The 20,316-nt window shown below is 42.7% G+C and overlaps 2 protein-coding genes across 11 annotated transcripts in view; one reads left to right on the top strand and one right to left on the bottom strand.

Moving 5' to 3' along the window:
* Positions 1–20,316, top strand: part of ITGBL1 (integrin subunit beta like 1) — a 245,934-nt gene that overhangs the window by 193,411 nt on the left and 32,207 nt on the right. For 3 of the 6 annotated variants that reach the window (XM_045869667.2, XM_064585919.1, XM_045869665.3), the window contains 3 exons: positions 2,424–2,570; positions 9,066–9,179; positions 9,605–9,686. In XM_045869667.2, the coding sequence (XP_045725623.1) occupies positions 2,424–2,570; positions 9,066–9,179; positions 9,605–9,686 (343 nt within the window). Of the gene's footprint in view, positions 1–2,423; positions 2,571–9,065; positions 9,180–9,604; positions 9,840–10,737; positions 13,416–20,316 lie in introns of those variants that run through there. The other 3 variants (XM_045869670.3, XM_045869671.3, XM_054506403.2) reach the window with 3 other exon arrangements.
* FGF14 (fibroblast growth factor 14) overlaps positions 11,646–20,316 on the bottom strand; it is a 604,063-nt gene continuing 595,392 nt past the window's right edge. For all 5 annotated transcript variants that reach the window (XM_045869672.2, XM_064585920.1, XM_064585921.1 and 2 more), the window contains 2 exons: positions 19,980–20,178; positions 11,646–16,955 (listed from right to left, as the gene is read on the bottom strand). In XM_045869672.2, coding sequence (XP_045725628.1) covers positions 16,819–16,955; positions 19,980–20,178 — 336 coding nt within the window. In that variant the 3' untranslated portion in view covers positions 11,646–16,818. The remainder of the gene's footprint in view (positions 16,956–19,979; positions 20,179–20,316) is intronic.

Genomic DNA, 20,316 nt, shown 5'->3' with positions numbered 1-20,316 from the left:
TGATTCCTACTCTCAAGGAATTTACAGTCAGATAATGGGTTTATTTGACACATAACCAGATACCACAAAGTTCAAGACAAAGTTCCACAATAGAGGTGAAAAATAAGGTAGTATAGAAATTCAGAGGAGGAGACAATGAACTTCTCTTGGGGATATTAGAAAAAATATTAGAAAAATAATCATTAGAAAAAAATGTGTAGTCACGTTCCCTGAGCTTTGAAAATTATCAGGACCAGGCTATGTAGGGTAGGGAGAATGGGTTTCTATCTCAGCAAAGGCATGAAGTCAGAAAAGCCCAGGAAATGTATGCAGAACAATGAATAGATCAGTTTAAGTCAAGAAGTATATGCAAGGGGAGAAGAGAAGAGAGGGGGTGATGTTGGAAAAGTAGGGCAGGGTGTATTTCAGGAACCTAAAACGTAAGTAAGGCTAAGCAGGTGAACTTCATCCCAAAAGCATTAGGGAGCTGCACGGGGCTGGTGCTCAAGGCTATATGTGAGTGGAGTCACACTATGAGAAGCAGTGAGCACAACTGAAAGACCTGATAGGAGGTCTCTCAAAGGTTGTTGATGGTGACACAGGTGGACAGGTTCTGGCAACTCTTTAGAAGAGGGGTGTAAGAGAGATTCAAACTTGATTCAAAATAGTTTGAACTGGGTGAGTGGAAGGCTAGTTGCACCATTAAAAGAAATGGATACTACAGAAGAGCAACTGGGGGAAAAACAACTGTAGATGCAGGTCTAGAAGGGTCAGTTTGGATGCTAGTAGAATACAAAGTATGTGGGATGCTTGGGTGGCTCAGTCCATTAAGCATCTGCCTTCAGCTCAGGTCATGATCCTGGAGTCCTGGGATTGAGCCCCGCATCGGGCTCCCTGCTCAGCAGGGAGTCTGCTTCTCCCTCTGACCCTCCCCCCCTCTCATGTTCTCTCTATCTCAAATAAATAAATAAAATCTTAAAAAAAAAAAGAATACAAAGAATGCAATCACGGGAGTGGACGTTAGGAGAAATTTAGAGGCTGGAGATACAGTCCTTTGATCATTGCTGCTATCTGAAAGCCTGTGATTTATGAATTTTTCAAAAGAGAGATTATGGAGAGATAAAAGAAGTTTCAGACTAGATAATCAGGGGATACTCTCATTAATTAGGTCAGGGAAAAAAAGTAGAAAAATAGACACAGGAGAAGTGTTGGAAGGAGGAGGGTCCCAGGTCATGAAAACCACTCTAGGAGAGACTTCTCAAGAAGAAAGTGTCCATGAATGCCAGCTGTATACCTTTAAACTACGCAGCAGTTAAAACTACCTATCATGTCTGCCATGCTTGATTTTGTATCCCCTGGTGCCTAGGAAAATGCTCTGCTCATCATCAGCAAAATTTTACCCAACAAATAGTTTTTTGGTTGTTCTGTTTGAAGAGACCTGACTGTAAGGTAATGTACATACAGGTAAAAGAATGAAGCATTGGGGGTGCCTGGGTGGCTCAGTTGGTTAAGCGACTGCCTTCGGCTCAGGTCATGATCCTGGAGTCCTGGGATCGAGTCCCGGGATCGAGTCTCGCATCGGGCCCCCTGCTCAGCAGGGAGTCTGCTTCTCCCTCTGACCCTATCCCCTCTCATGCTGTTTCTCTCTCTCTCTCTCAAATAAATAAATAAATAAATAAAATTTTTAAAAAAAATGAAGCATTGGTTGAAAATAAGAAATTAAAGTGGCAGATGAGACAATGTAATGGGATGTTGGTGGCAAGCAATTAGATGGACTTTATGCTGGTGAGTGACTGTCATAAATAACAGTGTGATAGATACACCAAAAACTAGCCATCCCCAGAACCAGGAGCCAATGACAAAAACAAAAGGGGGAAAAAAAAGTCAAAGATACGAATCTAAGCCTTATGCTGCTTTTAAAATCTATACAATAAATCGACTTAAACTTATATCTGTTTTTACTAAAGGGAGGGTACAGAGATAAAGTAACATAATGCCATTCCTATGGAAGTTAACCTTTTTTTTTTATTAGTAAACAATAGGAGGGCAATCAATAAATTCAGCGAGCCATGGTAACGTGACTAGCCTTGCAAGTTGGTCTGGATGTCACGGCCAGCGCGATGAGACTTCGTGCTGTTAAAAATGCAAATGAGGGAGTATCTTGTATCAAGGAAGGATGGTAACATTCCATTTTAAATCGTTTCAAGCTTGCTTTCTTTCTCAGACCATCTCCTGTGCTACATTCAAATGTAGCATGTTAATCTGGAACTCGGTTGTGAAGCCCTTTTAAACAGTATGCCCAATTGCCTCTGTATAAAGGGAAGCGTGTTTGCTTGATAGGAAATGAGGTCCTTTGGCTTAGGTATTTCTTTCCTAAGAACTGCGATTCCGCGGGATGTTTGCCCATCCCCTCCTCGCCCCCTCACCCCGCGATTGCTTCGCAGGCCACGGAACCTGCTCCTGTGGTCGCTGCGTGTGTGAGAGAGGCTGGTTCGGGGAGCTCTGCCAGCACCCGCGGAAGTGTAACCTGACGGAGGAACAAAGCAAGAGTTTGTGTGAGTCAGCGGACGGCATACTGTGCTCGGGGAAGGGTGAGTATCCCTGCCGGAGCTCGGACCGGGTCCCCGATCTGACGCATGGTTTGTACGGCCTCGCATACAGGCCTCCCCAGACGGCACCTTGCAGGAATGAAAAGCATGCTGCCCTAGGCTTGTACCGGACTTCAGACTTGAAGGTCAACCGCATGACGCGTGGGTTCTAAGACAATGAAATGCGTGCGAAGGGTTTCCTGCGAAAAGGTCCTCAGCCCCTTGCGTCCATCGTCGTGGCTCAGTGACCTGTAATTAATGTATAAAGAAGAAAAGACGACGAGATCTAATGGGCGGTGAATGGACCTCCCAAAAGGCAGAGGGGTAATTGTTGCGTTCACCTGTGAAAATAGCGCAGCCCAGAACTGCAGAAAAGTGATCCCAAGTATCTGAACTGTCAGACACTGGATGATGTAGGTGGGTGTGTGGAGGAGGGGAGGGCTGAAGGTGGGAGAAAGACAAAAGGGAAACTAAGTATTTTGTTTCATAAAAAAGGAATGGAAGAGTCTATGGGTCTCAAAGTTCTGGCGTCATTTTCTTTGGCCTAAAAATCACCAATTTTCCAACCAAACATGTGTAATCTAATATATAACAAAAATCAAGCCTGCAGTGTGTTTATAATTTGCAAGTTGATTGAATAGGAGCCACCATCCCATTCAAACATTCACTACAGAAACAAATTCTAGAAGAATAGCAATCCCGCCCATTGTCCCCTGAAGTCCCCCAGAAAAGCAAAACAGATTTTTTTTTTTTCTGAGAAAGAATACTGACAGATTAAATTTCAGGCACCTTGATGTTGATGTTTCTGTGTGAATTCTTGAAGGGACTTTAAAATCCTGTTCTCAGGGTGCATATGGGCTCATCTAGAAGGCTATCACATTCCTCCTTGCTAGTGCCTAGGAAAATACCAGGAAGGTTCTGGAAGCTCACCAGTTTCTCAGTAACGTTCAGGAGCTGCCCTTCATGCATCTAGATGGCACAGGGTGTCCAGACTCTCTTCTTCAGCACAGAGGCCTCCTTGCCCAACGGACAGCCCTGTCCCCTTTTCAGACAAGGCACAGCTAGAGGTGAAGATGCCCTGCTTACCCTCAAGACTTTGTGTTCTGCCAAGGAGGCCGTGCTTTCCACCTAATGCAATGGTAACCGTCAGGTGGCAATCGAAGGAGTTTAAAGCAACCACTTTGTTCCCTGTTTGTTCTCTTATTAAACTCGTTCTAATTCCAACTCCCAGATGAATCTAGCACCAGTCTGTCTGTCAGGGGCTCTCAATGCCTGGAAACACCTGCTTTAGGTTCAAGTTCTGTTGGGAGAGCCAGAAAGGGTGAAAGAATTGTGGAGGAGGAGATTAACAAAGAAAACAGGAAAGGAGGTAGGGATGGATTTAACCTTTCAGGGGGAAACTGGCGGGGGGGCGGGGGGGGGGGAGGGGTGCGGGGGGAGGGGGGAAGAAATGTTATCAGATCAGAAGGCAGTGTCCTGCAAATAACCAAGGGGCGAGAATGATTAACCTTGTCTGAATTCGATTTCTTCTTTCTGAGTACAGCTCTAAACACAGAGCTCTAAAGCTTAGATTTTTTTGTTAGTTGGTTTTCCATGATGGCATTATTGTTGGAATGAGGATAGTAAATTTTCCCAGAAACTCTACAGAATGAGGATTCCCAGTCATATTAAAACATTAGTGTGCTCGTTAATATTAGTTTACTTTAAAAAATCAGCCACTTTGGGAGTGTGTGTGTGTGTGTGTATTTACTAGACACACTGTGGAATCATTAACGTTGTCCACGAGCAGGCCTTGGCTAAGTCATGTCCACTGGCAGGTACAGGCAGAAAGCACAAAGCCGTGCTCACCCAGATAGCAAATACCAGTCTGTCGTTTGCTATACTGAATTTCATACAAAGAGGAGCCATTTCTTTTGAAGAAATGAACGTTCTTTTTTAAAGCCATTACTTTCTGAGGAGAGTCTTACTCTTCAGCATCACAGATGCAGAAAATGCAAAAAGAATAGCTTGACTAAATATTGACCCAAAGGCATTTCCTCAAAACAAAACAGAACAAGGAAATCTCTCTAGTTAATGCCTTCTCAAATTGTTTGCTTTGGGTGATGGTAATATATCCAGAGATCAATGAAGGGTTGAAAGTCTATTTGTCTAAGCGGTTTATCCTTCAGTGAGTAGAGAGTTTCAGAGTCGTTAAACTCAGAAGAGAATGTGAAAGCTGTCCGGAGGCTGTACGTTTTGAGGCTGGTGTTAGTGCTGATGGTGGCCTTCCCGCTGTTGGCAGCGTCTGGCTCTGGCTTTTTTCTCTCCTCCTGTTCTGGAGAGTTCTGTGCTGGATTATACAGGAAGAAAGGGGCTAAGATCATGAAACTGTAGGCACAGAGGAGAACGGGGGTGCAGCCGTTATTCCTGTCCCCATGGAAGGTGCCACTCCAACCCCACCCCAAGAACCACAGGAAAAGTAGTCCAGGAAGTAGACTAACGGTTTTCTAACATGGTGGCAAGATAGAGGAGTGGGCCTTGACCAGGACCATGTATTTCTTGATCTCATGGACTTGCCAGAATTCCACATACTTTTTCCCAAATTTGCAAACGAAAACCCCTCGCCCTGATGATCGCAGAGGAAGTTGGAGCCTTTCTCTTTCTCCAAATATGGGACAGGCATGTGCAGTAAGCCTGAGGTGACTGCCATCTAAGTGTTTCCACCAGAAAGATAAGTCTGGAACATGCGCTTCCCGTGAGCTGTGAATAAAGCTGTCACCTCAGGAGACGATGAAGAAATAGCATTTTATTTCTTTACAAATTGATAGCCAAGACAACAAATCACTCCATAGAAAAATTGAAAACAAGATACATTGTGGTGACCTTCGTAACAGATGCAGTAGTTAGTACGATCGTGAGAAGTCCCTACTGGCATGTCAGGTTGCAGCATTTTGTCAGGCTTGATGAACGAAAAAGAAAGTCCAACTTTATTAATGGGACCGCTAACAAAGGTGCCTTGCCCTTAGACTCAAATTGTTTCTGTGAATGGCCAGAGGGATGAGCTTAGAGCCAGGTGTCCCCTGAGTTTCGCCACCTTTGCGGAATACATGACATAATTCCTAGGCTGTTTGTTTGGGGATTTATTTATTTGGATCCAAGAGGACCCAACAGCCTTTCTACCTTCATAACTTCAACCTAGATCCGGGTTGTCACCTGTAATATCTTAAAGCTGCTGTTGTGTTACGATGACTGTGGTTGTGTATCATTGGACGTCTCCTTAAACTCTCCCAAGGACACTTGCTGAGTCCTGCATCAGCCGTGGATGTCACGGTGCGCATGCGCACCCGCCTGTCATCCCCTCTGCTCCACCCAGGCTCGTCCTCCACCCCCAGGAAAGGGGAAGAGTACCAGTTGCCCTTCAAAAACCAGCTTTAGCCCAGTGTTCTAGTTGCTTCCCCGATGCGGCTATCTCGTCAGAGCTGTGAGAACACACAACTCCTTTTTTGAAACTACATGGAAGTTTTTCCTGTGAGGGGCATTATGGATAGGTAGGTAGGTAGACAGAAGAACAGACTGAGTCAGATTGAAACCTTGGGATAACTGTTGTTTCTGGCCCCCGTGGCCCTGGGCAATCCTCTTATCCTGTCTGTACTTCCATTTTCTCATCTTTGTTTGAAGGCAGGAGAATTTCATTTCCTTCCCCTTCTTAAGTCCTAAGGATGCTTTGAAGATAAATGAGAAAATGCAGCTGGTTCCCCGGGAATGGAAGCCAATAAGAAGCACAGAAGAGAGATCGGAGCCCTCTTGCGGGTCCTTATAGCGAGAAAGAAAGTAAATGGGTTAGTGATATTGCGGTCCTGGGCTTACTACCCGGGAGCTCCTGCCTGCATGGGCCAGCTTCTCCTATGGCTGGACTGGCCTCATGGGTGTGAGTGGGTCCCAGCCAGCTGAGCTAAACAGTTGGTCACCTCTTGGCAGTCATGTGGCCTGTGTGTGTCCGACAGAATCCTCTCCCTCAGTTTTTCCCTTTGCAGAGACAGGCAGTTTGACCTCTGGTTATCGATGAAAACAGCCAGACCATAGACAAAGGCTATAAGAGGTCCTCATAACTATCCCACTGTGTTATTACATGCGAGGCTATTCCTAGTTTCACAAGCTGTGGAAGAATTTCCGACCTCTAAGATACACTGAGAATTGACAAACAGGAAAGGAGCAACACAGCTGGGGAAGATGCTGACCAAGAAAAGCTAGTTTTCACAGCACACACAAAAACCAATCCGCATTTTGCATTCTAAGTATTTCAGTAACTAGTAGACTTTGGGAACTGGGATTTACTTGTCAAACGGTCTATCAGTGTATACCATATTAACTTTAGCTGAGCTTATCAGTTTGGGGAAACTACGTTGATATGGCCTGAAGCTAAGCATTTCAGAAGCTAGAGCAGTGATGAGAATAGTTTCAGAGCCAGGCGATAAGTTTAAAAGTGAAATGTGAGATCTTTTCATGAATTGTGACCAAATAAAAGAAGATATCCTAGGTGTGATACACGAATATCATGGACATATAAAGTCATTTGCTTCTGCTTCTTTCTAGAACTAATTTTGCAATATAAGGGAGGCACTATTTTAGAAACAACTAAAACCAGTCAAATTCTGCAAATAATCTTCCTCTACTCGTGGAAAGAAGGCACTAAATACGGTGCCTTCTGAGGAAATTGCAATGAAAAGTCAATGAAATGCCCCAAGTTTTCTTTGTTGTAGATATATTGCTAACCACCTGCTAAATGAGTAGTTGTATGTTGAACATTTCTGTGCCTACGAAGATCAAAAGACAGTACTTGAAGTGAAGTTAAATACAGTTCTAAACTAAGGAAGCTCTCTACCTGGATGTAGCCAAGAAGGAGCCACCATCCCTCACGGACTGACCAGGAGGCTCAGCTCCTGGGTCCTATGCAGCCTGCCAGTCACTCATCAGAAGCGAGAGATGTCTAGACTGTGCTCAAGAGCGTGCAGCTCATCCTAGACCCTCAGGAAAACAGTCCAGACTAAATGAAATCATGCTGTGCTTAAGCAAGGAGTTGATCAGTGTAAACACAGTTGTCAGCCTATCACTAATTCAGACCCGCCCCTTACCTTGAGAAGCATAACAAGGCATGTCACACGTTTAATTTGGCCATTGGGGATTCTTATAGCTAAATGCATATGCCAGTTTCCGTATGAAATACCACCAAGTGCCTGAGGCACGGGACCCGTTTATATGAATCCTTTCATGATATCTATGGCAAATATTCCTTTCTCTAACCACTTTTATCTCCCAGCTTGCACACTCATTTCTCAATCACTGTGTCTGACAGAGGCACTAATTAGTGATTGGTCCCCGCCCCGCTCCCATTACATTTTGAACTTAACAAGTCTGGACTTTTGTCAAATATATCAAAATGCTTTTTCTCCTTCACATTCTCTTAAGGTGATTTTTGACCTGAAACATGCAGTGATAGCCCTCATTTAGTAAAAGGAAATCACATTGGGAAGGAACATCCAAGCCAGAGACATAGAAGGAAGGGGAAGTCCTTTTGATGTGTGTTTCCTTTTCAATTTTAAAGTTGTCTTTACTGCCGCTATAGAAGTCATTTTGCCATGTGGGGGTTTTTGAGCCTGTCATGTAAGGACGTGTAGACCAAGAGAACTTTCTTCTCTTTGTGAGATCATTTAATTCGTGTGTTTTTTCTCCTTTTAAATATACCATTCATAAAATTGTTTTTCAGTACACCAAGATATTTTTAATAGCAGAAGTGGAAGTTTCTTCCTGGTTAGGAAATAAAAAGAGGGGAAATGGGTGAAGTGGTGAGAAAGTTGGCAGAGCTTCATAGAAGATGAACTTTTGGGGGGAGATTAGAGCTCTCCTTGATCGTGGCAGGGGGTCCCCGGGGTGAGAGCCCATAAGTCAGATGCCCACGAGTAGTCGTGTGTGCATTTTGAGCACATTGACGAGCCACCCAATACGCAGGTGTGTCCCTCCTTTCACAAAATCATGTAGACAAAAATCCAAAAGTAGAAGCCCAATAATTTAGTAGTAATTTTAATTATAAAATGCATCCTTATTTACTAGAACTTACCGTTCAGTTCCTTTAAAGAGCAGACACTTTTAAAACATGATTCAACTCAGGAAAACAAAAAAGAGAGAGAGAGAGAAAAGCATCTGTTTTTGAACACCTTTTTGGAAGGCCATCTATAAGAATCAGCACATTCTGCTCTTACTGACATTTCAACCAGACTAGGCCATGGAACATTTGCTCAAGGCTAATTGCAACGGTCTAGATCCATAATGAAGCCTTTCCTGGATGACCTTTATGGATTGTGGTAAGTAAAGCTCCCCTCTGAGCAACAGGCTCTTCAATAAACTTGTACCTTGGGAAGATGGGTTTTTAGAAGCCTCTTGTCCGTGCGTTGACGGTGTTCTATTCTAGACAGCAACCTTTAGTTACTTGCTGACAGCAAGTCGTGCCCTTTGTGATTTCAGGTTCTTGCCACTGTGGAAAGTGCATTTGCTCTGCGGAGGAGTGGTATATTTCCGGAGAACTCTGTGACTGTGACGACAGGGACTGTGACAAGCACGACGGCCTCGTTTGCACAGGTGTGGTATGACCTGCTCTGCTCGCCCCGTACCCCCGCTCGGGGGAAAGACCAACAGCGCCCGCCCTGTGGTGCCGCCCATGGCTGTGTGGTCGGGGCTGCTTCCCGATGATGGAGTCCTGAGAACTGCTTATAAAACATGTGCTTAAACAAGCTCCAGGGGAAAGAGAGATGGAGGCAAAGCCCAGCTGGAATGAAACAGGGTGGGCACTACTGGATGGATCCTGCCTAGCTGGTGGCACTAAGTGGATGCCAGCAGTCATTTGAAAGATCAGATTTCCCATAGCTGTTTAATGAGATCATAATAAGGTGGCTGCAGAGCATGAATGGGATGGCTTCGACTATGAGCGGCTGTGGTTGATAAGAACATTTTTTAACTTGGTGCCTTTCGGTCATGATGGTGATCCCCCGTGTATTTTCTTGCAGGGAATGGAATCTGTAATTGCGGGAACTGTGAGTGCTGGGATGGATGGAACGGAAATGCATGTGAAATCTGGCTTGGCACAGAGTATCCTTAACAGTTACATAGGAGAGGACTGGAGTCTTTCCTTTTCCATTAGAACAATATAAATGCAAAGGCAACCCTATATAATCACCACTAGGACAGGTCAAAGAGACTATTGTATGTTTTTCTGTTTCTGAATGCCTGCATGAAGTCTGGGTCCCTATTAAAAAATGAATTAAGCAAAGTCTGAAGTAAATAACGCCAGAAAGAATGTCTCTTCCAGAATTTACATCAGTGGTTCTCAACAAGGGTGACTTTGCCATCCGGAAAACACTTGGCAATGTATACAGTTTCAGTCGTCACACTGGGTGGGATGGGAGGGCGTGCTACAGGCCTCTAATGGGTAGAGGCCAGGGATGCTGCTTAAACATCCTACGGTGCCCAGGACGGCCCCCACGACAAAAAGTTAGCGGACTCCAATCGTTAATAGCGCCAGAGTTAAGAAACGTTGAATTACATGGTCCTTAGACATGCATATCCCTCACAAGAAAGACCCCATGAGAATCTAAGGAAATACCCTCACATAAATCCATCGATCATATTTTTTTGCAGGAATCCCTGTCACTCAGCATTTCTCTGTGGGGACAATAAAGACAGGCACGCATAAGGGAAAATGTCAGGGGGCGGGGAAGGTGGGGGGCAGAGGGTGGATCACCAGTGCTTTTTAAAGAAAAAGACTGGTCAGTTTTAGCCAGTAAGTCATTCGTCTGATCTCACTTTAAACTCACAAAAGAAGATTCTCTCAGGAAGGAAGTATGAAAAATGTACAGTTTGGCATTTTTAATAAATAGTTACGTAAGTTGCTTACAATCTGCGTCAATATATATTTGCCTACTGCTGATTAACAACAACACAAAATGAATTGGTATTCAGGGGCACCTTACGTTCCTAGATCCCTTTTTAAACTGGGCAGGGGTAGGAGTACAAGCTCTTTGATTTTTCACTATTTAAATTATTCCATGGTAACTTGCGTTTTAAAAAGACAATATCTAATTGGACCTACGATGGGCCTGAAATATGCATTCATTTCCCTTAAAAGACTCTTATTTCTAAGGACACATTATTTACTGCAAAAGTAGGGTCATGCCAAGAAGTCACGAAGAGATACTGTGATCAAATGACGCCAGTCTCAAAGCTCAAAGGGTTAAAAAAAAATCTAGAAATGTGTTAAGTAGAAATTACAAATATTCACTCAGCGATAGGAACAAAATGTTTATTTTCTTAATGGTGAAATTTTGCTCTGTATGAAATTCACATTGAATTATGAAAATGTACAATAATTAGGACTTCCCTTACATATTTACAGTTAAATCTACTTACACACATTAGTTTAGGCAACCGTTAATTATTTGGAGCTAAAAAAACCCATTTTTTTCCTAAATGCGAATTATATTTTGTAAAATCCTAGAATAATGTAACAAAACCATTTTTTCCGCATTGTTTAAGATGAAAATTTTTACTTGGAAATTTTACTTAATGATGTAAATATTCTAGAGTCATGGCTTGGACTTTATAAGTCAAGTCACCAAAAATAAGGAAAATATGCATCTGCCGAGTTACTTAAAAATTTAATATTGAAAATTATTTAGGAGAAAGTTTATCTGATGCCGACTTTTATAGTACTAATAGTGTTCTCATACTTTAATAGATTTATAAAATTGTTATCTCTATCCTGAGATTATGGAGTGCAACCGTATTAGTTTTATCTCTTTTGTTGAGTATGTCCGTTGATATATCGGTTTTGTAAAATGAGGGAAATAGAAGCAGTTGAGAAATAATATAGAATATATTCTGTCCTCCTCTCTATCTAATTGTTTTAAGCCTCAAACCAACCTGTTGTAATTGTTCAGCAGCACTTTTGATGACTCGATGATGCACCATCATCAGAATTCCCTTCATTATCTAGAAGCCATCGTATACAAACGACCTTCAGCTTCCCCTCCTGCAGACCTCTGCTTTCTATAAAGGACCAGAGTAAATATTTTAGACTTTGTGGGCCACATACATCTCTGTTGGATCTTCTCTGTTTTTAATACTTTAGAACTATAAAAGGGAAAACAGAAAGCAAACTCGTTCGGAGCTCATGGGCATTTTTACAAAAACAGACTGTGCTCGATTTGGCTCCCAGCCTTCCGGCAGCATTTTGCCAACCTGAGCTCTCCTAAAGCTGCCCTTAATTTCCTTTGTCTTACCCTGGAATCCTGGGTGTGTCTTATTTTTCTTGCGGTTCTCTACGTTTGTTATCCCTTTTGTTAACAACTACAAAGAAAGGGCTTCTCTTTTTATATTTTCATATAAGAACAGTGTCCTCAGCATTTACTTTTTTTAGGGAAAAGTTTCGAGACAGAGAAATTATACTAGAAAGTTCGCAATGTGATTTATTCAAATTTTTTGACAAGGCTGAAAATATATGACAGTCAGTTCTCTCCTGGGTTGATTTAGCCACAAGTTATTGAACTGAAACTGAGTCATAGAATAAGTCACCTGGTACCTAATCGCTAATGAATATTTTTCTTTTAAAACAGAAATAGTTTCTTTTTACTTCTGTCTGCTATAATATTTCGTATGCGTGTATATGAATTTGACTGTAGCAAGGCAATCATCAATAGACCTATTAAGAAGTTATTTAATTTACATGTTTAAGTTGGAAAAAATAAAATACAGTTACATGTAAAGAGGTAAATCCTACCCTTCTTTGATGTGGTTTTGTATTTTAACTTTTAATTCTGTTACTGAGGTAAAAAACTCCCTCTTTCAAAAAAAGGCAGGGCAGGAACAGGCTTGTAGTGGGGAAGGGTAAATGTGCGAAGCTCATAGGCTTGTTCGAGTTCGTGTGAAGTTATGGGGAGATTAACGTCAGTTGGGAAGGATGCAACATGTCTGCTGCTGGTGTTGGCCCTCACCCTGCTTGTTGGCACACCGTTACTGAGGAATTCTTCCACAAGGACTTTTCAGTAAAATTCAGCTAAGGTCCTAAGACCCAGGAGGCTAATAATTATACCCCATTTTCTCCCAGGACCCCTTGAGCTCATCTAGATTCCTGCAGCACCTTGAAAGGAATGGCCTCCACCACTTCAAATGCAAACACAATCTTTGCCAGCAAACATCAGGATCAGACAGAATGATAACTGAGAAAAAAAACCAAAACGAATCACCACTCAGCCTTTGCTTACAGACTCACTATCAATCTCTGAAGCCCTACCCAGTATCCAAGAGTCAATAGGCCTTGTGTGCCCCCTTGTAAGCTAAGAAACTTAAGCTAGGAAATGTATTTTACTCCAAAGTAACACCGTTTGCGTCTGGATGTTGGTATGTCTGTGTTTAGCCAATTGCTTTCCCTGGAAATAGTCTTGTTCTTAAATACAATCGAAAATAGTTTTCAATTATTTTATTTCCTCCTAAAATGGATTTCTTAGCCAATCTGGTCTCTCCTTCAAACATTAGTTCTCCCTGTAATATTAGGAATAAAACCTTAAATGAAGTGATACATGTCTAACTTAAGGAACAAGAAGTTGTTGTTGTTGTTGTTTTGTTTTCTAAAAGAAAACCAAATCTAACATTGGTCATCTCGAAAACATCTGACTGTTTTAGTGCTTTAGGCATTAAGTGAGCAACTGGCCCGGTGTGTTAAAAATACTCACTCTGCTTACTCTCCAAGAGGTAAATAATTAGAAGGACTGCAGCAGGAGTCTTATTTGTGGAGCTCCTAAAACTATCTCCTATCCCCAAACACTCAGGGCAGGCAAATGTTTAGGGCAAGAATCCCTAAATTCTGCAGGATTTGTAACGAAATCTTGCTCAGTACCATTTTACTCTTTACATAGGGTGCACCATCTGCATCTCTTCCATAATTTTTCCAAGTAAAGTTGTAGCCAAATATTTTAGAAAGCAAACTTAAAAGAAAATAAAAGTGGTGTCCCCTGGAATATCAAAACAACGAACGTTCCCAAGGGTTGCAGAGGGGTGGGTGAAGCAATCAGCTACCGTAACAGAGCAGTAGAAGTAATCCTCCCCTACCAGATACGCATGCAAAAGGAATGTAACATTAGAGAGACTCGATGCAACTGACAAATGTACATGGAGGTACAAAACACACGGTCTGTAGATACAAATGAATTCCATCAGATTTACTATACAGAACATCAATGATGACAGATTGCACTTGCTTAACAACAGCAAACTTAATTTTTGAGGGGAAAAAATGGTGGCATCTTATCCCAGAAAAATAGCAAGAGAGGTATCATCAAAGAGCTAAAATTTTCTTTGGCATGGTCAAGGGGAACATTGAGTGTACCAACTTATTTACATGACATTTCTCTATATTCGTGGGTGAAGCAATGCCATTTTGTTACATAAAGTTGTTTGATGTTTTGTAATATGCCTTCATATCAGTATTTTATTCAGTATGTTGTATTTGCGAATACAACAAATGGTATTAAACACAGGAACTGTACAATGCAGACAGACTCTTTGTATGTAAATTGAATAGTACATACCAACAGTTCTTGATACACAGGTCTTACTACATGCAGTTCCTCAGTGCTGTCCTCGTCCCATGCAACAGGTGAGACCAGACACGAAGGAAACCGTCTAATTTACAAATAACAAGGACCCGTCGGCAATATGTCTAAACATATATTAGAAGAAAGTATTTGACATCCATTCATAGGGATAAATGCCCTTGGAGACAACTCATATACAAAACAAAACAGAGGTGCACATTGACATAAATCTCAGTCATTTACAAAAATAAATCTTGTCTTAATTTTAACCAATAAATAGGCTTGCGGGGGGAAAAAAAATAGCAAGTAGGGCTGATTACCAAAAACCAATAGGTGGGGTTGTTCGGTGTGTACGTGTGTGTGTGTGTGTGTGTGTGTGTGTGTGTGTTGGGGCAAGCAGTGTCTATAAGCCCATCTAATTGGAATGTCAAGTTAAATAATTCGGTTTGCCACAGATTATAGAATACATGTCTCCCCTAAATAATTGGTTCGTGAAATCCATCTAATGGGTTTTAACTCATCCTGTTGAAAACAATAGGCTTTAAAATGGTGTCACAAGAAATCAAGAATGGTTGAAGGAATCGTTTTGTTGTATTCGTACTTTAGCATTATTGACAATAAATCTACTCAAACGTTATGCTAACTTTTTCTTTATTAAAATGAAATCCAATATGAAAATGAAGTAAGCATAAACAGTTAAATTTATACTAAATCTTTAATCAGCTAAGCAGGCCAAAATTTTTTAAATGCCGGGCAAGGGCTGTCATGGAGACTTAGGAACGCAGTGGCAAAATAATTTCCTGGGAAATACAGTGCAGATGCGGGGAGGGGGGGGAAGGGGAGAGGGGGGCGGGGGGGGGGGGGATGGCGACTGGGTCAGCCTTCCTCATGGAAATAATCACAAGAGGCCAGTACATGATCCTGCGTATAGTTTTCTATAAATGAGGTTCAGTTTGGTCTCAGTTAACTCTTCCGAGGAGGAAACATTGAATTTTATTAAGTATACACAGAGCTAACAAATATATTTCCAAACAGTTTCGTATTCCACATTTTGAAACTCCTTACATCCCATCGTGAACGTTTTGCATGGTTTCTTCCCTGTGCAGTCAACCACTGGTGACCTTTCTTAGCGGTTGTCTTCCCTGCGCTCGGACTTAGGCAAAAGGAAATTAAGAAAAGCAAAATAAAACAAAAAGCAGATCAATGGAGTGGACCAAAAACCTGATGTTTGAACGTGTTGGTTTGCCTTGAATTTTATCCAGAAGAATTCAACAGACTGCATTCTGAGCTCATGGCAAGGCACCTCACCCCAGCCGCTGGGCTATCGGGGCCCCGAGAAGCTGAGTTACAGGTATGGAGTGGTGAGACACACAGTACCTGACTCAGCATGCTGAGCTAAAAAAAATAGTTGTTCCTAATATGTCCGGTTTAAAAACTTGTCATTAAACACCAAAAATATTAAAGTCTAATTTAGTAACTAACGTTTGCATTGCTGCTGCAGAAAAGAACACAACAGCCGCCTTGCCCATGCTCTGCTGAGTATGAGTGGAACGCAGCCAGACCCGGGGATGGCATTCAGTTCGGGTCATTAAAAACCGGTAGGATTATATCGGAAATGGATTTAGGTAGCGCAATTCTTGTAGGTTGTAATTATTGAATTTTCTTTTTTCTTTTTTCCAAATAACGAGGATCAGTAGATGAAAAATGAACCTTAATCAGGCCTACAAGGCCTACAGAGTTCTTTGGACCCACTTTCTCAAAAACCAGTGGGTCTTGCTCGCTGGGCAAGGCAAATGTTACCATTACCAGTAAGCTTGTGATATGTATAAAACACACACACACACACACACACGGAGAAACCGTAGGGGGAGGAAGGTCAAACACATACGGTAGAGAGCTCCCCCCCGGACTGTGTTTGGCCCATTTCCCACCCCGGCAACGCCGACCTCAAGAACACAGGATCCGTACTGGATAGAGCGTGTATGTGTGTTTAATCGATAGTGGGAACCGAAGCGACACTCTCAATCTCTATGGGTGCAATTTGTAACACTAGGTTTGGGAGGCTTCCTGATTCCTTGATCGCTCTCCGAACTAGGCCAACTGCCACATTTAAGGTTTAGAGGAGTACAATCTCTGCAAAGGTCACAGACAGCGGAGCGAGCAGCCCTGTGAAAACGGGGACAAGAGAAACCCATTAACAGCGCAGGTTTACAGCGTCTAACCAGGAATCACTCGGGAGTACGTTGTGCTGCGAAATCGCACGGAAACACAGGGGTCTCGCGGGAACGGGACTCGAAAAGGACCATGGGTAGCTGTCAGCAGGCAAGGTGTCGAGCGTACTTGTGGAGTGTGTCATTCCCATGAAGAGTCACGTCACAAAAGGTACTGAAAAGGCATTCCACATCTGGTAGGGCGTTCCGCGGCCTGAGCTCGGCTGCCTGGCCAGGCGTCTTCGTGCTCCGGGCGCGCGACGGTGGAGCGGTGTCGCTCGCAGCCAAGACGTTCGAGACAGGCGAGAGCAAGCCTCGGCTCGCCTCCGGCCGCCGCTCAGCCACGGCGCGGGAACGTCTGGCCGGGATAAATCACTCCACTGTGCGCAGGACGAGAAAGTCACAACACCCGCGAGGATCTGGCTATGTCGTCTTACTCTTGTTGACTGGTTTGCCGCCGTTCATTATTGCCGACGCGCTTGTGCTCTTACTCGGCGTCACCCCGGCCTTCGGGGCCGTTTCTCCGACGTCGTGCAAAGAGGGTTCTCGGTACATGGCAACTGGCGACCGGCGCGAGCGCATGAAGGAAGGAGGGAAGGAGACATGACCTGGTTAGGTTCGAGCGTGGCCAGGCCCCCCGCGCAGCAGAGGGAACTGCTGTGTCGAAGCCGTCATTCCCCTCCCCGGCCCCGGGCAGCAACGACTTCCTGCGCATTCTCTGCTTTACGGAACTAAAATACGGACATGGGTGCGCTGGGCCTTTGTCTACGAGGCGAGGCGTAAATTGGAGCTGGGCCTCTCTGCGCGCCTTGCGTCTGAGGCGCATGCGCGCGCGCGCACGGGGGGGGGGGGGCCGGGCGAGCGCTTAACCTACTTCGCTTTGCGCAACTGGGACAGCGCAGACCTCCCTTCCAGGGCCCGCCCATGTCAAGCCCTGAACCCCCTCGTTCCCGTTCACCTTTTCGAGGCCAGGTACATACCCCCTAGATCATTACATTATTTTTCTCTCAAGTGGTTCACAAGCAACACGATCACTCTAGTGTCAACTCCAAAGCCATCCCCAAGCAATGACCAGGATCTCAGTTTCCTGAAGCCGGGGCCTCCCGGAGATCAGCCTTTAGATTTCCTCTCCCTCCATCATGGAAACTGAAGGCCCGGGGGGGGGGGGGGGGGAGCATTTTGTATTTTTATGCCTCGTTTTCTGATAGCTTGTTGAAAATAAGGCAGAAGCACAGAGTGACAGGAGGGCAAGTGGGAGCCATGTGCAAGTGAGCACGGAGGAGTTGCTTGAGGGGTATCCCGTGGCGCAGTTAATCACAACAGTTCGTGTGGCTTTTTGGCAACTGACTCTAGGGAATCCTGTGCTAGGACATGGAAGACTGACTTGGGGGAAATCAGCCGAGCTAGAATCATCTGCCATCAGAAATGCTGGTGGATTAGAGCTGTCTAACCTGCTGTTTAGGCTTTGGAGAGTGTTTTGTTTATACGATATTTCAGGAAGAGACTCACTCTGTCTCTTCACGGTCGGGTGGGTGGACTATCATAGTGGTAGATCTATAGCTCTTGGATCGATGCACTATGTGGATTCTCAGCAGCACACAGCTCTGAAAGCGCCTATGTACACCAGACCTGCATGAGATGAGTCGGCAAGGTACTAAAAGGGATTAATCCATATCCCTGAAGCGCTTTCCAATCTCTCACTCCCGCTACTAATTCAATTAGGAGACAATGGCGTCAGAGCATTAACCTTGACTGTCCATGCGGTGAAGTTGTGTAAGAGATATGAATGCCCCAGAGCATCAGTGATTAAATCGAGTACCTAATTTGCCCTAACGTTTCCAGTCATATAATTTACATCCTGTATGGGATTTGAAAGTTTGAAATTAATCTTCCTCTATAAATTACACTATGTGATAACCTCCGTCATTATAATACCCCCTTAATTATTTTTAGGGTGCTTCTGTCTGTTAATTATTTGAAAATACTGTTTCTCTCTGCCTCTGAAGTCCATGAACGCACAACACACACATACACACAACTGTTCAGTGTATGATTCAAATGCCAAGTGGTATTATTACACCCAACATCTCAGTCTTAGATATTTCCTGCTAGGTATATAAAAATATCTGGTCTCCAGCTTTTGCCTCAGTTAAGAGACATAAAGGCCCTTTTGGTTTTCATTATGTTTATGCAGCTAGAAGATAAGGTTTTAGAATTTAGTTAGTTCATATCTGTTCATATTCAGAACAAAAGTTAATGCAAAGAGACAAAGCAAGGTGGCAAATAAACAAGATCTATGGACTTAGTTTTCAAATGTTTCACTTGCATTTGAATATTGGTGAGTCTGATGGTCTCCATTCATGTAAAACAGTAAGGCCAAATCGCAGAGGTGTTACTTTGGAAGGACAGTAAAACCCTCTCACTTCTTATTTCTACTCTAATTCTACTCTGATGATCTATCATATAATGAGAATAATTCACTCATATTTCAGACTCTGGTATAATTTTTCCTTTCCTAGACAGGCCCTTGTGGCTAATTGTTTAGGTTTCAATGACTTGTTCTATAGGCAAATTTAGTTATGGGGACAGTAAGCCATCATTGTTGAAATTATAAAGATGGTATTAACCAACAAGAGTGGTTTTCCAAACATAGGCAAACTGAAAGCTGAATTATACATCCACAAATAATTAATAATTAACCTTTAATATTTAGAATTATCTTATTCCTATAGAGAAGATGGATTATAAAACCAATATACATTTTCTCTTGATGGCTAAACCTTTCCTCTAGGAACAAAAAACAAAAAGAAAATCAAACTAAGTTAGATGAAAGTGTTTATTGAGTTATTGTAGATCTGCTTTTCTGCAAAAGGTAGAAGTATTTGAATAGACAACACTTTTGAAATGCCTCAAGATCAATTTTTTTTTTTCTAGTTCTCGAATACTATATAGATAAGGTAAAGGGCACTTCTGGGAGAATCCTTAATGAAAAAGGTGCAGAAGTTTCTGATTAATTAGCAACACTTTATAGTGTGCTCTCTGGGAATCTGATCAAAGTGAACGTGAAAGCTTATTGTTTACAGGTAAATATAGAAGAAGGCAGGGCCATAGCCGAGTTTACTAAACAAGTGTACAGCTGGAAGGGAGACAGCTGACATCAACAAGCTCTTTAAAGGCCAAGGGATTAACTCTTTATTCTCTCTAATTATAGTAACTCACAAGTATGTGATTATTTTAGCTGGAGACTATCAAAATGGGCAAATACTTATATTCCATAATTTTCAAAACTTAGCTATATGTGTATATATGTGATATATTTTTATATACTCCGTCAATTTGTGTATATATGTATATGTGTGTATATATTATATATCTATAAAATGTATAAACACACACACATGTATATAAAGTGTACAAATCTTAAATTCATAATTTAAGTAGACATTTGTGTGACAACCACCCAGATCAAGATACGGAAAATTTCCAGCATTCTCTTGAGGGTTCCTTGTGGCCAATGTAGAGTTAGCAATGGGAAAAATAAACGTGTCACAGACTGAGAGGGATAATGTTCACATAACACTCACCTTCCAATGGCTTGGGTAGAAAATGAGCTGCTGGTTTGGTTTTCTTTACTCTGTTTCCTTTCATGACTTGCCCTTCCTTATTCAATCCCAAAAACCAGGCTCTACCAGATTCCTGTTGTCTGTATAGCATAGATGAGTAGATTACATAATAGTTTTCAAAAACAGATTCTTTAAACTTGCATTCAGGGGTAAAAAGTTCCTGTCGAGAGAAGAGGAAGAAAAAACAGTTAGAGAAAAGAATGGGAGCTTCTCTGAACTTTTTCTTTATTCCTCCAGAAACTTGTCCGCCAGGCTGAAGGAGTCAGCTCTGGGGCAGGGATGACCTGGCCGCATCTCG

The sequence above is a fragment of the Mirounga angustirostris genome, unplaced genomic scaffold, assembly GCF_029215605.1.
Source record: "Mirounga angustirostris isolate CCGP_5_RB_7025 unplaced genomic scaffold, mMirAng1.0.hap1 SCAF_3, whole genome shotgun sequence".
In the NCBI taxonomy this organism is placed as follows: Eukaryota; Metazoa; Chordata; class Mammalia; order Carnivora; family Phocidae; genus Mirounga; species Mirounga angustirostris.
Note: the sequence above shows the minus strand (reverse complement) of the source record. Positions and strands in the feature narration are given on the sequence as shown.